The 16,099-nt window shown below is 30.2% G+C and overlaps 1 protein-coding gene across 3 annotated transcripts in view; it reads left to right on the top strand.

Annotated features, from left to right (window-relative positions):
* GRIK2 (glutamate ionotropic receptor kainate type subunit 2) overlaps window positions 1-14,192 on the top strand; it is a gene marked incomplete at both ends in the record, with an annotated part of 584,968 nt that extends 570,776 nt beyond the window's left edge. The window contains 2 exons of one of the 3 annotated variants that reach the window (XM_084228044.1): window positions 683-933; window positions 14,028-14,192. In XM_084228044.1, coding sequence (XP_084084170.1) covers window positions 683-933; window positions 14,028-14,192 — 416 coding nt within the window. Of the gene's footprint in view, window positions 1-682; window positions 934-9,269; window positions 9,318-11,364; window positions 11,485-14,027 lie in introns of those variants that run through there. The other 2 variants (XM_084228045.1, XM_084228046.1) reach the window with 2 other exon arrangements.
* Window positions 14,193-16,099: the final 1,907 nt, after the last annotated feature.

Genomic DNA, 16,099 nt, shown 5'->3' with positions numbered 1-16,099 from the left:
TTAGTTAATGTAGATGAATATCTATCCCATCAGCATAAATTTAAATTAAATAGTTGCTGCCACTGAAAATAGCATTACCTCTCAAACCATAAAATGATAAACAATCAACATAATCTTACAATGCATTGTCATAATTATTTTTGAATGATCCAAGTCTATACAAATCTGGTACTTCTGTTATTCACATCGAATAACAAATATGAGTGGTTAACTACCAGTGGGGAGGTAGTAATTACCTTTGAATATAGCTCAGTCATAATCACTTGAATTACTCTATTTTTCCTGTAATTTTCCTAAAAATAAGTTACTATTCTACCAGTGTTCTGTTTTCAGTGTAGAATGATTCCTATATATTAACTAAATATCCTTTCATTCCATTTCCTTTTGTAGATTACTACTCATTGTTTTATTTTCCAATGTTCTGTGTTGAGCCTGACTTTTAAAGAGACATTTTTCTTCTTTGAACAAAAAATGATTTTTAGCCTTCAATATCTAGAATGGCCACCCCCCTTATTTTTGTTAAACTTCTGTTCTCTACCCTTTTCTAGTTGTTTGTCAATACTGAAAATAATGATTGGCACAATGGACAATTGGAAAAAAATTCATTTTCCTCTCATCATGATGACCTTTAGTTCTGAAATTCTGGGTTCTTTGAAATACTTAATTTACTCTCTTTTCTTAGGTTCTCCATATAGAGACAAAATCACTATAGCAATTCTTCAGCTACAAGAAGAAGGCAAGCTTCACATGATGAAGGAGAAGTGGTGGAGGGGCAATGGTTGCCCAGAGGAGGAAAGCAAAGAGGCCAGCGCCCTGGGGGTTCAAAATATTGGTGGCATCTTCATTGTTCTGGCAGCCGGCTTGGTGCTCTCAGTTTTTGTGGCAGTGGGAGAGTTTTTATACAAATCCAAAAAAAATGCTCAATTGGAAAAGGTAAATGTCACTTTTTTGCAATTTAAAACAATAGTAGTTATAATAAAACGAACTATTTTTGATCTTTCCAAACAAAGGTAGTGCTATAGAACTATGACTGTTAATTGTCTTATGTCATCCATTACATAACGAAAGTTCACAAAAAGAGCTCATGATCACCTTCATGAGTTTTAACTGTAATATGTCTAATTGTAGCCAGCTTCAGAAAAAGTGACTATCCCTACCCTATTGAGACAATGAAACCTAAAAAAGAAACATACAGCTTGAAGTTTTATGTAGATGGTTAACAGAGGACTATAATAAAGAAAGCAAAAGTCAGAAAATGTATATGAAAGAAAATAATACTTCTTTTCAGATAAAAAAATTTATGCTATAACTGATGAACAGTTACAAGTCATAGAATAATAAAAACTTTAAAGATTTTGAATCAATAAAATTTTTAATTATAAATAAACCTGCACATATGGAAATTATAAATAATTTTCTACATTAATGAGTGTGTGAAAATATTGTGGGGTTATTATTTGCCATTTAATGTTATTCATAATGAGTTCTTTATTTCCTGGCTCCAGTCTTTAAAATATGTAGATCCCAAAAATATTGAGATGATTATAATTTTCTTTTGATTTTAATATATTCATTCTTTTGTATAAATGTCTTTATATTCTATTTTTTAAAAGCTCATGAATCTCATTCAGATTATATATTTCTAGTAGTGTAATTTCCTCAGTTCTTTAAATATGAGAAAATATTTGTTGAAAAGTTTCTCAGATGTCCAAGGCACTTTTGTATGTAAATTTATAGCTCTGGATGTGAAATACTGCATTCACATTTTTAATTTTTCTGGCACTTATTTAGTCTTTTTATCCTTTTTGATTTTAATTAAAAAATTCTTTAGGGCTTAACTTTTTGACCTTGCATCAGAGTGAGATTTCAGTATTTTCAATATTTTTTAAAAATTGTGAACTTTTATTGGTAAATATGAAGATTGGAAAAATGATGTTTTATAAATAATCATACATGAATATGAGGTAAATATATTCTAATCTTTAAAGTATTTGCAATTTAAAACTTTTTAAAAGATAAAAATATTTCCTTTATTTAAATCATTTATGTAACAATTACTTATTCTTTCTAGAGTCAAAATTTTGAATGTAGCATTTCTACACTTTTACTATCCTGTCTCTAGGTTAAGTAATCCAATAGTTTGAAAAATTCAGACCATCACATGATTTATTTTCCCACAGCATTTAGTATTTGCTGACTTAGCTTAATGAAATATTTATTGCACTGGTGTGACTGATCTAAGGTCTAAGTAGATTTTTTGTGTCATGATTGCTTGTATGATGCCAAAGTGAGTTTTGAAATCAAATTGAAAGAACTAACCAAAGATAAAAAAACAACTCATCAATTTTCATTTTTAGTATAATTTGTTTAAAATGTGATCCTTGGTTAGTTGGTGCTTGCAGTGAGTCCAAAATTTATAGAAGGAATTTGGAACCTCAAATCCATATGTAATTATTTTCTTTCAGTTAAGATCAGTATTAAAATAAAACAAATGAATTTATTTCTAAATGATATGCGGTATTCTATTGTCCTTGTCTCTTTGTGTCCTGTTTATATGACTTGCCTAAGCCTTGTTTTTATGCACAATTCTTTTTCAAGATTTATGTTTAAAACAAAAACAAAAGATGTGGTGATTTAATTCCGTAAAATAATCTGCTTTATTGTTATTATAGATAAGTAGTTAAATTTTTCACATGTCATCTAAACAAGTCTCTTGATTTTCTATTGATCCTTAGAACCTTCTAAAAAGTTATGGAAAGTAAATTGAGATTCTTATTTTGGTCAGAAACACATGAAACATTTTCTTGTAAAGAACAACTATCAAATGTGTTGATGGTCATATTTCCTAATACTTTCACATAATGCACATAGCTTCTATAATAAGATCTAAAGCCCCCAACTTAGCTGATGAGGTGCTTCAGGGTCTGTTTCTGTCCACCATTGTAATTTTTATCTTTTGCTTCTCCCCAATTTACACGTTACCTCTAGACAAACTAAATCATATACAATTTTCCAATATCATACAGCTTTTACGAATCCTCTTCCATTTGACTTAAGCAAAACTTGTCCATGATTCTACTTGGCAAACTTCCACTAATAAGTTTAGATTGGGCATTGAAGACTAGTCATCAACTTGCTGAAAAAGCTTTTTCTAATTTATATATATATAATGGGTTTGGCCACAGAACATAGTAATTTCATAAGATGGAAAGAAAAATGACTTGTATGTTTCACTTATTATTTACTCAGCTGATTTCAGAGTCAATCATCATTTCAAAAATATCACCTCCTTTGCAAAAGTTGAGACCAGCATGTCAAGCTATATCCACCATTAGTTTAGATTAGATCCATTTTCTCTGTGAAGTCTATGCACATATCTCCATTTTCACTCAGTATACTGTTTAATTCATATTGATTGGTTTCTGATGTGTGTGCCTTTCTCCCTACCAGACTGTTAGTTCCTTTAGGACAAGAAACTAGCATTTTTAATTTTTATTTCCAAGGTCTCAAACAGTTCCTGTTAAGAGTAGATAGATCACTCTGTAATCTATCATCTGTCTGTCTTCCTTCATTCCTCCCTCGTTCCCTCCTCCTTTCCATCTATTTCAATTAATAGTGAAGTTGATTCCAGCAACCTGTTTAGAAAAATCTATTACATAATTAAAAAATAACTATATTTCCGTATAATATGAAAGAACTGTATTTATAAATTCAGTACTTATGTATGTGTTCACTAGAAGAGATACAGTTTATTCATTGATTGTGATAAATTCTTTGTCAACTTTCTTGAGAAAAAATATTTTATTCAGTTGACTAAACAGCTGTTTAACATCTTATTCCATTTGTTAAAATTTGCTGCTAAGAAATTCCAAGATTTTGTCATAAGATATGCATGAGAACATACTGATATTCTCAGTTTACTTACACTTTAGGTTGTTTCTTCCACCTAACTTTCTTAAATTTGCAAAATAAGGTAAATACTTGTGAAATTATTCATTTGCTCAGTAATATTTTATTGAGAAATAAATATACAGTGAATAATATTTTGCACATTGATAGTAGGCAGTGTTAAAATGCATAATTCCAGGCACAAACTGCTTCACTACCTCTTTTTCCTTTCTTTCTCCTCATTCTTTACATTATTCTAGTATTTTTTATAAGAACAAGTGGAACTGCCTATGTTATCTAAATAAGTCTGCAGATAAAGTAATCACACAAACTAGTTGACTAGTTTAACTTTTAGGTTACCATATAGCTAATATCTTTCCATTCAAGTCTTCTAATGATGATAATCATAAAAATTAATAATATTTTCATATAAAGATGAAAATAAAATGTCTTATCATACACTTTGTAAAATATTAATGAAACAAATATTTCTTGATGACTATAGCTTTTTATATGTCTGTGATTTGATAATTAAAAGTAGTATTAAGAATGTATCATTTTAAAATGATAGCAGATTAAAACTGAAAATGTAACATATGGTTGAAATATGCAGGTCTTGAAGAATTCAGAAACTGTAAATTGCATTCCTTTGAGGTAACCACAAGATGGTGCATTACAATTTTTATAATGCTTAATGGTGTTAATTTTTGATGCAAATGCAGCAAATGCAGCAAAAATACATTACTTTTTACTTATTCAGCCATTTAAAATAAATAAGCATTTATTTTACTGATTTTTCCAAAATGTAATAATCATTTGAAAAGATAACTCAAAGGTTTTTTGTTCAAAGTGTTTCTGGAAAAGTAACTAATCAACTATGCATTTACTAATAGATTTTCTTTTTCCCATACCTTTTCCCTGATATAAAAAATATTACTACTTAAAGTTCATTTGGTAAGCACTGCAAGAAATGGTTGTATACCTGAGGCAATTTTTGTATTTTCCAGGTTATGTACATTTATTACAAAGTTCCTGTATTTCCCTTCTAGTCTTAGAATTGAAATTGTGGCTTAACATACAGTTTTATTTTCTCTGGTAATATTTATGATAATATATTCATTTTTAGAAGCATGAATTATAATTTTAATTTTTATAAACTGCTTTATGGATGTTATGATTTACTAATTTATGTCTAAAGTTACTCATCACTTCTTAAACATTTGATTATGTCTGCTTATAAAAAATATATACATTATGCCTTGCTTTTATTTCCAGAAACAATAGTATTATGACACAGTGTAATCTTTTGGTTTTTATCTAATTTTATACACAGAAATATTTTCTTTCCTGTGTAATGAAAAATGGATTTGACTGTATAAATTATTTTTGTTGAACAGTTTGAACATGAATCTTTGCGATTCCTGAAATCAAAACCTTGATGATAAAACCATTCCCTTTCCTATTTCTTAAGTATATACCAAATGCAGTAAATTTTCTGAGAAGTAAAAAATAAATTGTTGTTCATATATTGAATTTGTTAGCTATGCATCTTGTGTTGGACACATTTTTGTTCCACTTTTCCTCTAAGATGATTGTGAGGCACATTTTAATAACTACATGGTAGTATTGCTTTTCAGGATATAGTTCATTGTAGTCAATTTAGTTATTTGTATTATAAATATTGGTAAGTCATATACAAGATAATCCCCACATAAAGATAGTTTTCCAATCACTGAAAATTCAAAAATATTATGGGGGATACATAATATTATTCAGTCTATAGTAGAATAACGAATGTGAAAGGTAGCCATAACCCATAGTAAAAGGATGAATAAGACAAAGAAATTTGGGGAATTATAAGGAGAAATCATAGCAGTTTAATTTACATCTACAAGGCTAGGAACCCTGGGCAAAAGATTATACACAAAGAAAAATTTTTCAAAGCTGTTTTAATCTGCATTTCATGGAAACTGAAGGATAAAAACAGCTCACTCACAGATCATGATATATAAATTGATATTAGAATGTTGAAGATTTAGTCTTAACAGGAGCAATTCTTTTTAAGAGAAGCCATCTATTGGCTAATCTACAGCATGCAAATATTTACAAATTATCAGTAAATGTAATATTTCAATATTTACATTTCTAAGCAGTGCTAATTTATAAACTGCCTCTGCTTTTCATTATGTTTACTGTATGAAAATTTAACTACATTTAATTTTTCAGAAGTTAAAAATTGGAGACAAATTTTAATATAAGAAAATTTATGGCCCTCCTCTGGTGGCACAGGAGGTTGAGCGCAGATCTGTGAGGCTGTCCGTAGCCTCTTAGTGCCGGTTCGATCCCAGCTGGCCTAGAGGGTCCCACATGGCTTAGCAGACCTCTCCTGTCTTGCCTGCTGCTCCCCTCAGCAGTGTATTTCGTTAGTCTGCCTGTTCTGTTCCCTGCTCTGTCTTTGGTGAATCCTCTTACCCTCCTGCGCATCTGGACTGTACCCCAGTTCTTGTGTAAATAAATAAATAAATCTTTAAAAAAAAAAAAAGAAAATTTAGGTTTGAAGCATGTTGATCTTCAGAAATGAAAACCTGCAAATATTCCATCTTGTACCATTTTTATGTTATTGCCTTTTTCCGAGAGCAGTGTATCTCGCAATTCTCATTAATGACCTATATAATGGCTAACTGGATTTTTTTTAATGTTTCTACATATAAATATGAAATCATCCTCCAAAATAAAATGACAATCTTCACTTAATTCACTAACCTACTTTCAAATCAACAAAAGGATTTATAAGTCGTTTATGATCCCATTTTCTTTCTATTCCCATAAATAATAATATTTTAAAGTTAAGGTTATAGCTTGATAGATAATAATCTTATGACAATGTTTTTACAAATGACTTTACAGCTGTTAAAGTATAACATTTCATTAAATACAGTGTTACCTTGAGAACTGAGAACTGTGTAAATACTGTCATCCATATTGTGCAGAAGAGAAGTGTCTCAGGTTCAAGTATGTTTTCCAAGGTCAAAGTCTAAAACCATTCACACTACACATTACTGCACAAAATGTAGGGAGAATACCTAATTGTTTTTCTTGATAGATTTTCTCCTTGAAGTTTCATTGGTAAAATGTGTGGCTTAGGAGTTTAAAACAGATTGTGCACTTTGATTATAAATACTGTCTGGTTATCACTTTCTTACACATTAAGCATGAGGTATAAAATAAAAAAGACTTGGGATCATTTCTCAACTTTGTTTAAACTTGGACAAAATTACTTAACTTTTCTATATGTTTTTTAAAATAAGTAAATGGATTACAAATACAATCAAATGAAAATGTTCTAAATTGTTCTAAAAATTAGTATACAAAATGTTCTAAAAATTATGAATTAGTATACAAAGTGTCTTGTTGAAAATGTATCATTATGACTCCTAGCAAGAAATTCATGATTAACATTGCTTTTTCTTACAAAGCATTTCACAGCCCTGTTGACTAAAGTGATGCTGAAGCTTGTCACATCTTATTTATTGATTTTTCTAGCTTAAGTAGAAGAAGTGTAAAAATGTATAATGTCCCATTTTTCTCTGTCTCATTGTAGTTGCAAAATTCAATATAAAGATACTGTGTAACTGTTTCTGTAGGAATCAAAGTTTCTGAGAATATTTCAACCTTTCATTATGTTTATTATTGTAAAATAATCCAGGCTGAAGCATAGTGATCTATCATTTTATTCATTGGGGAAAAATGTATTTTTTGCTCCTTAATTTTTTTCTTTCTGATTTATTGTTGAGTTTCAAAAAATTGCCATTTATTAGTAGTAAGTTCTACGTAAAAGGCTTGGGTAAAACTCAAATCATTGCTAATGAGACAGGGTAACTTGATGAAGCACTCATAGAATGAAAGTCAAGAGACTAGCACTCCTCTCTTACCTCTTATACCATTTATGTGCTCAACCTTGGATAGATAACTTTCCAGAGTTAGGTTTTATAGCTCTAAATGCAGTAGGATCACTAAAGAACCTACATGTAAAGATTTGTCTGACTTGCCCAATTTATCTAAATCATACAGATTTTCAAAAATTAGAAGCTCCAAAACTAAATTATCAGATCATATTTGCTACATATGTTTTTGACATGAGTTTTAAATATTCATTTTTCATCTTTCATTGCTTCACTTTATCTTCATATATCCTTAGGTCATTCATTCTTCTGATACATAACATTAGCAATTTGATATTTTTAAAAAGACTACCAATTAAAAAGTATAAATCAAAAGTATAAATCACATAAAATATTTATTTTCCTCTTATAATACATCAATATTTATATAAAATATTGTATCATATGTACATTGTATACCATGTTAGTTATTATGTAATTCAGATTTATCTAATGTGTGATAATTTTCTGCTAAGACCACAATGATTGTTTGAATTTGTCTCTATAGAGATGATTTGGAATTCTCCATCAGAGGACTTAAAACATCAGAAATTAGAAAGTATCTGGGAATGGATTAGGTATAGTGGGCAAAATCTACAAATGACAAAGACAAAGCAGAACAGTTAGGTTTCATAATGCTAGCATAGCCAAACACTGAATTACCAAATCTTATTGAAAATGTTTAAAAATGTGTTGGTAGGACTTCAGTGGAACTTTATGGAAAAAGGTTGAAATTATTCTGAAGCAATAATGGATTAACATTTAGTTAATTTTATATGACCAAAAATAGGATATCAAAACACATAAAATAGTTTCCTCCTTAAAAATAGATGTTAAATACAAATCTGAGAACAATGTACAATATTTTATGATTAGTTTTCCTTCAGATGATATATGACTATATATGTGTATAAATATATTCAACATAAGGTGATGAACATCAAAGTTTAAAAAATCAAACTGTTTTTTTTATCAGTTGCTGTTTTTGAAAAAAAGATATTGCTAAATATAAAAGATTTAACTAAAAATGAAGTTTAATAAGTTAGTGTTCAATGTGTACATGTTTACAACTAGCTTTCTGTATTTTAAAAATTCTGTGCATCTCCAAGTGCAGTCACGTTGTTAAACTATTAAATTAAGAAGTTAAACTATTAAGAATAAATTATTGTAGAATACCAGCAGTTATATTCTTGAGAACATGTATCTGTGAACTTTACAATGGTTATCTTATACTCCAAAGAAAACAATACCTTTGTAAAAAATCAGTGTAAATATAGCCAAATTCATACTTTAAGGTTTCCAGGCCTTTATTGTTTCAAGAATTAGAGATGTGTAAATACAGGTTGCCTCACTAAATACAGTGAATTTTATAATGAGTTTTACTAACTTAAATGTAATTATACTTGCTAACAGCTCAAAGATTTAAATTTTCGTTTTCAGGAATCTTCTATTTGGTTAGTGCCACCCTACCATCCAGACACTGTTTAGTAAACTTTTGAAACTTACTAAAAGAGGTTTTTAATAATGGTTAGTATCCTTGTGCCTTTCTTTTTTCTTTTTGTAGTCTGTTATATTAATGTGAAGAAACATTTTTGTTGTTGTTTACACCCTAGAAATTTACCTCATTAATGACACATTTATGGGTTTCTATCCCTAAGAGTAATTTGAAAAGCAAGATATTTTTCTTTATTTTCTGTCTTCCCTTTCTTCTTTGATTCTTCTCCTCTCTTCCTTTCTTCTTTCTTTTCTCCTTTTGTTCTATTTCCTCCCTCCCTCTCTTCTTTCTTTCCTCCCACTTGCTCTCACTCTTTATTTTTTAATTATTATTTTTTAATTTTATATATTTTACATCGTTTTTTCATTTTTGCATGATGTATGCATTTTCATCTTGGTTATAGTTCCCATACAATTCCCACCACCCTTGTTTTGATCCTACTCCCTTCTCTCCCTGCCCCCCCCCAGTTTGTCTCTGGTTAATAGTTGCTTATTGATTTTGATATTTACTTTATTAAAATTAGTCTTTTTCCTGGTCCCTTATTTAGGTTTTCTAAATTCCTGCTATGAGTGAGACCATCCGCTATTTTTCTTTTTCTTTCTGGCTTATTTCGCTGAACATGATCCCTTCCAGCTCCATCCATGTTGCTGCAAATTGCATGAGTTTATCTTTTTTGATTGCTGAGTAATATCCCATTATATATTTGTACCACATCTTCTTGATCCAGTCATCTATTTTTGGGCATTTGGGTTTTTTCCATATCTCACTCTGTCTTTCTTCTTCTATTTATTCATCCTCCTTCTATCTCCTCCTCTCCCTCCTCCTTCCTTATTATAACCCAGGAAACATTTCTTAATTACACTTTGGCTTTTCAAAGTCTTATTTCATAGTTCTATTAAAAAAACACATTTAAAAGATTCCAATCATGTATGTAGACAAGATGATTTGTCTCTATCAAGTGACAGCAAGTTAGAATTTTATTTAAAGTCAGTAACATTTTTTGACAACATTCAACATAGGGTAACAACTATTTCACAATAATCTCTAGAGTTTCAACTTTAGATTCTCCTATAGATAAAGGTATAGAATTTGCATTCTAAATCTTTTATAAAAAGTATATTATCCCAGTACCACAAGTGGACAGCGTTGTATGATATCATTAAATTATTTTAATTTGCCTTATTGATTCCAAACTCTGATTTAAACCTAAATGTTATCAGTTTTATGATAAATTAAAAATATTTTGTATTTGGGAAGATAACCTAATGTCTCAATGATTTCATTAATTACTGAAAACTATTCATTCAAATAAACATGAATAGATATGGCAAAGAAGTAGCAAAATTCAACTAATTAAGAGAAAAAAGTTATTAAAGTTGGAAGTTGACAATATATATTCAAGGCAATTTGTTGGTTGGATAAAAGTTGTTGATATTTTTACTTTCTATTAGCCTTTGCAAAATAGATAAAACCTAAAGAGGTAATAGTGGGGTTACACATTTATAATTTTCAGGGTTCTAAATTTGAAGTATAATTTACAGAATGTAATTTTACATTATAAAATATGAAGATATTTTGACTTTGGGAAGGTTTTTACCTACATTTTATATAACAACATTATAGATTTTATACTATAAAACTGCTTGAAAAATATTTTATGTATTCATAGTCTACAGTAAAAAATATAAATAGTTTATTCCTTAACTAAAAATAAAATTCAATCATTTTGTTGTTGAATGGGTATATTATTTATCAGAATTTTTTTAAGAAAATCAGTGGCTAGGATCTCTTACATGGATGAAAATTAATTGATATACCTATTCTGTTTCAAAAGTACTATCAAAATGTCTAGAAACTGAGTTTGTCCAGAAGTGAGTATTACAAATTATTTGCCATTTGGGAAATTTATTAATTTTAAATAAAAGCTGATTTCAAACAATTCAAAATTATTTACATCCTATAACATTTTTAAGTGTCAATGGCATCAAGTCTGACTTTGTTTTACTATCTAATCAATTGTTCTGTTAAATGTTTCAACAGATAGCCAAGACTAAGTTACCTCAAGACTATGTATTCCTTCCCCTTTTGGAGTCAGATTTTTCCATTTCTACAGTGTTGTCATCATCACCATCTTCATCATCATTATCATCATGTTCTTAATAAGTACATCTAATAGTAGGTATTAAGCAACAAGAAACACTGTGTCCATATAATGACTGTCAGGTATCATGTAGCTCCTTTAATAGAAATATAATTCATGAATTGCAGTTTGTATAATTTAACACATAATAAAAAATAATGCATGGCAGTAACTCTAGCTAATGGGAAATTCATGACTTCATGTATAGCATTTAATCATAATTCAAGCACTAATAAATTAGTATTTTTGGTAATTCAATGTTATTAAACAATTACCAAAGTTTTACCTAATTAATTAGATTTACTTGTATACAATGCATTTTACTAAATCTCTGAAAAAAATTTCTGAAACAATTAAATTAGGAACATTTCTAAAATAAGAATTAAAGCATTAGAGTGTTTTGTAGCTATTGTCAATTCAGTCACCATGTGAAGAACACATGTATCTAGTCAGTGCTGTAAAAACTGGATTTCTGCTTATTACAACTCAGTGAAAGTGATATATAGATCTACAGATGATATTAAAAAAATATGATGAATGAAAAATACTGATGGGATCAAACTATATTGAGTGAGAATAATGAGACCGGTCAAATGGAAAGAGTCTTGGATAAATTAAAATTTGAATCATGTCCTGGGGAAGGGATAAAGCTGGATTGATGTGAAGGATGAAGCAACTCAGCAGGGTACCAAAGTACGAAAAAGTAAAGGAGAAAAACCTTCCAGGCCAAAGCAATAAGAAGTGTGTGTAGAGAAAATAAGGTGGGGGTGAGGGTAGAGAAGGAAATAGGAGAATGGAATCAGAGAAATCATGAGGGGAATATAGGAGATTTTAATTTCACCTATTTGGGGGCAAGAAAATAAGAGGTCATGGGTATAAAATTTTGGGAATCAGTGATCTTGGGATTATACCTGATGGTCGGAAAGAAAGTAATGGAATTTAAAGATAATGTGGATAATGAGCAAAAAAAAAAAAAAAAAAAAAAGTATGAGAAGCAATAGCCTAGCCATAGAGTTAGAAGATCACAAAAAAACTGTTCAAGGAATCCAGAAAAGAAGTCATTAGGACATAGTGAGGGGCAAACAATGAGGTACTAGGGAAGGATCGGAATTTAAAAAATGGATGTTAGGATATATTGCTGGAATTTAGATGCAAGCTGCAGAAAGTGACATAGTTTCTCTGAAACAGTTTTCTGTCATATAGAGGCCTACACTTCTTTCTTTGCTTAATTTTTCAAAATTTATTGGAGAATTTATTTATTTTATTTATTCTTAATTTTGCTTACTTTAATTCAAACTATTAGTGAGTGTCACAAAAGGCTGTGCTTGCAAAATATTTTTTTAAAAACATGACATATATGTCATTAATTATTTTCTGTATTCTTTTGGAATTAGTCTAACTTGATAAATGAAGCAGAAACATCTTAAACAAAAATAAGTCTTGGCATGAGTATTTGATTAAATTTATTTCATTAATTTTTCATGTCATTTTTTGAAATTATGTAAAGTTTTCATACTCGTTCACAATTTTTTCTTTTTCTTTTTCTGTTTTATTACTGTTAGAGGCAAAGCATAAATTCAGATAGGCAAAGATTTAGGATTACTGTGCAAAACCAAAAATTTAGACAACAATAAAAAAATGTGCAAATACAAATAATATAAGCAACTAGTTCGTGAATCTAATTAATATGTAAGTAACACATATATATTTCAATTAGCTGAGAGGAAGACTAACAAAATTTTATTTCACATATATGAATTTTGAAGAGTGTGTAATAATGAACCCCAGATATACAGAATTTATAGTCAATCTATTGCAAATGTAATGAAAATTAAGAAAAATGTATTAATAGGTCACTTCATTTTCCTCATAGGCTATATTACTCACCAGCTATTAGTTATCAAATGTTTGATATTAAGAGTTAATATATGTTCATGGAATTTTAATGTGCTACAGTTTGTCATTTCATGATTAAATCATATTTGTTTGTAATCACCATCAATAATCTTATAGGCATAATCATAAAAAATACAATAAATACCAGAAATGGTTTTCCATATTTTTATGTCTAACTGTGTGACTGCTATTTTTGTTCTGTTTTAAGATACACAATGAAGAATCCATGTTTAAAAAGTGTTTGCGTATCTCATGTTATTATCTTAAGCATATTACATTTCTACTTTTTATCTAAAAAATGGATCTCTGGTTATAGGTTTGTGTATTTGTGTTTGTATTGTTTTTAAACTTTAAGGTAGATTTATATCATATAATGCTAATCAATTTCACATCTAGAAGTCATATTCAAATATAAATGTAATATATGCGGTGTAGTTGACAATTAATTTCAGTATCAGATGGAAATTTTCTTTAAGCTAATCCCCTTGAATAAAGTTTATCATATGTTGTGTATTAAAATTGTAACAATTTGTTATACCCTTTCAAATGAAATTTTCCAAACTTCAAGGCTGTTATACTGACAAGTCTGTTGAGCATGCTTTTAATATTGTCTCTGGATAGTTGCAATGTATCTATTTTGTAATATTTCATTTTCTGTGTCCTGTAGAGATCCTTCTGTAGTGCCATGGTAGAAGAACTGAGGATGTCCCTGAAGTGCCAGCGTCGATTAAAACACAAGCCACAGGCCCCAGTTATTGTGAAAACAGAAGAAGTTATCAACATGCACACTTTTAACGACAGAAGGTTGCCAGGTAAAGAAACCATGGCATAAAGCTGGGAGATCAAACACCCAAGCACAAACTGTCGTCTTTTTTCCAAACAATTTAGCGAGAATGTTTCCTGTGGAAATATGCAACCTGTGCAAAATAAAATGAGTTACCTCATGCCGCTGTGTCTATGAACTAGAGACTCTGTGATCTAAGCAATTGCAATGATCAGACTTGATTTACAAGCATCATGGATCAACCAAGTTACACGGGGTTACACTGTTTATCATGGGTTCCTCCCTTCTTCTGAGTGAATGTTACATGCGCATTTTGTGGCTGGTTTCAAATGCAGTCCAATGAGAAATTACAGGTTCCATTTGAAGTACAACTGTTGCCAGGAGATGGAATATCAATGCCCCAAGGGTAACCAGTAAAAAATTATTATGAATAAAAATACTTGGAATCAGCAAAAACTGTAGTGTTACAAGAAACAGCACAGTCTTCTGAACACCCAGACAACAGAGGTGGTGATGTTAGTAGCCCCCAACTACTCAGTATAATGATCACCTGATAGACGATAAATGTTTATAGGATGTGAAAAAAATGCAATGCAAAAACAAATCTGAATTTCATGGCAAATGGAACATAAAGCAGATCTTCATTAGTGTTTTTCTTTCTTTTTTGACAGTCTGTGTCACTGATTAAGATAGAAATGTCAATTACCAAGGCAATAATGTTTTTTCTTAAATACACCAAGGCAGGTGATATAACATGTGACTCTACCAGATCCCTCCCTACCCTCCCCACCCAACATCCTTTCCTCAACCCCACACCAAGAATAAAAAAGCAACAGTTGGTCCAGAGATTCTGAATTTTAAAGGATGATGTTTTGCCCTTTGTCTTAAGTTGTAAAAGAGGACTGAGTATTGACGGTTATATAGAAGACTGAAGTTTTCACTCTAACATTCAGATATGGTAATCCAAACCCTCGTTCCTGCTATAAAATGGAGGTAACAGAGCCTGGGCAGATCTCGGTGAAAGGAGAAAGGTCATCTACAGAAAAATATATTGGAAGAACTTTGAAGTGGACTGCATTTATCAGTACAGTCACAATGTTAAATGAACAAAATTCTTGAGCAGTTTTTTTCAAAAAAATGTTCAGGTTTATTTGTGGAAATGCAAGATTTCTATGAAAATAGTTTTTGTATGGAAATTTTTGTAATACTTTTTATCAACAAAATAAGAACACGTGTTCCTGTCAGGGGTGTGATGTCAAGCATGAATGGTAGTGCGTGTGCACCACCAACGTTTGGTGAAAACTATTTTTATCAAGAAAAAAGGAATCATAGAAGAGAAATATTTTCAAGTTAGATAATATAAAAGCTAGGTGCACTACCACCACTGCTTACCATGCCACACCCCTGGTTTCCACGAGGCTGATGACATACTGTAATGAACAATTGTGTGTAAAATGGTAAAAGACACAGACCTCTTGACAACATTGTGATAACAGTTGAGTGCACACAGTTTGCTGTTTGAATCCAATGCACAAAATTAAAAAAAATCATTAAAATTATGTCCATTTTACTTTCATCTTTGACTTTTATTTTTCTCTTATATGTGTAAGTGAATGCACAATATGCTCATTGCATTAAGGAAGAATAGTTCTAAGTCCTCAAGGATGGCCACTTCCTGTGGCTAAAAATCAAGAAGCTAAGAAAAACAGTATCAGGAGATGAGCTACTCAGATGTAGGAAAAGCTGGATTGGCATAAATAATGGAACCTGTGGACTTAGGGCAATTAAGAGAAATGCGATGTCCTAGAGGTGACAACCATGATGCTACCATTTCCATGAATGGATATCAGAGGGTTTGTACAACTATATAGTGATTGCTGAAAATACATTTGAAATTCAACCAATATTGAATTTAAGAATTCCTTGTGCATTGGCGATCATTAGTTTCAGCAAAG

The sequence above is a fragment of the Talpa europaea genome (genome assembly GCF_964194135.1).
Source record: "Talpa europaea genome assembly, chromosome: 2".
In the NCBI taxonomy this organism is placed as follows: domain Eukaryota; kingdom Metazoa; phylum Chordata; class Mammalia; order Eulipotyphla; family Talpidae; genus Talpa; species Talpa europaea.
Note: the sequence above shows the minus strand (reverse complement) of the source record. Positions and strands in the feature narration are given on the sequence as shown.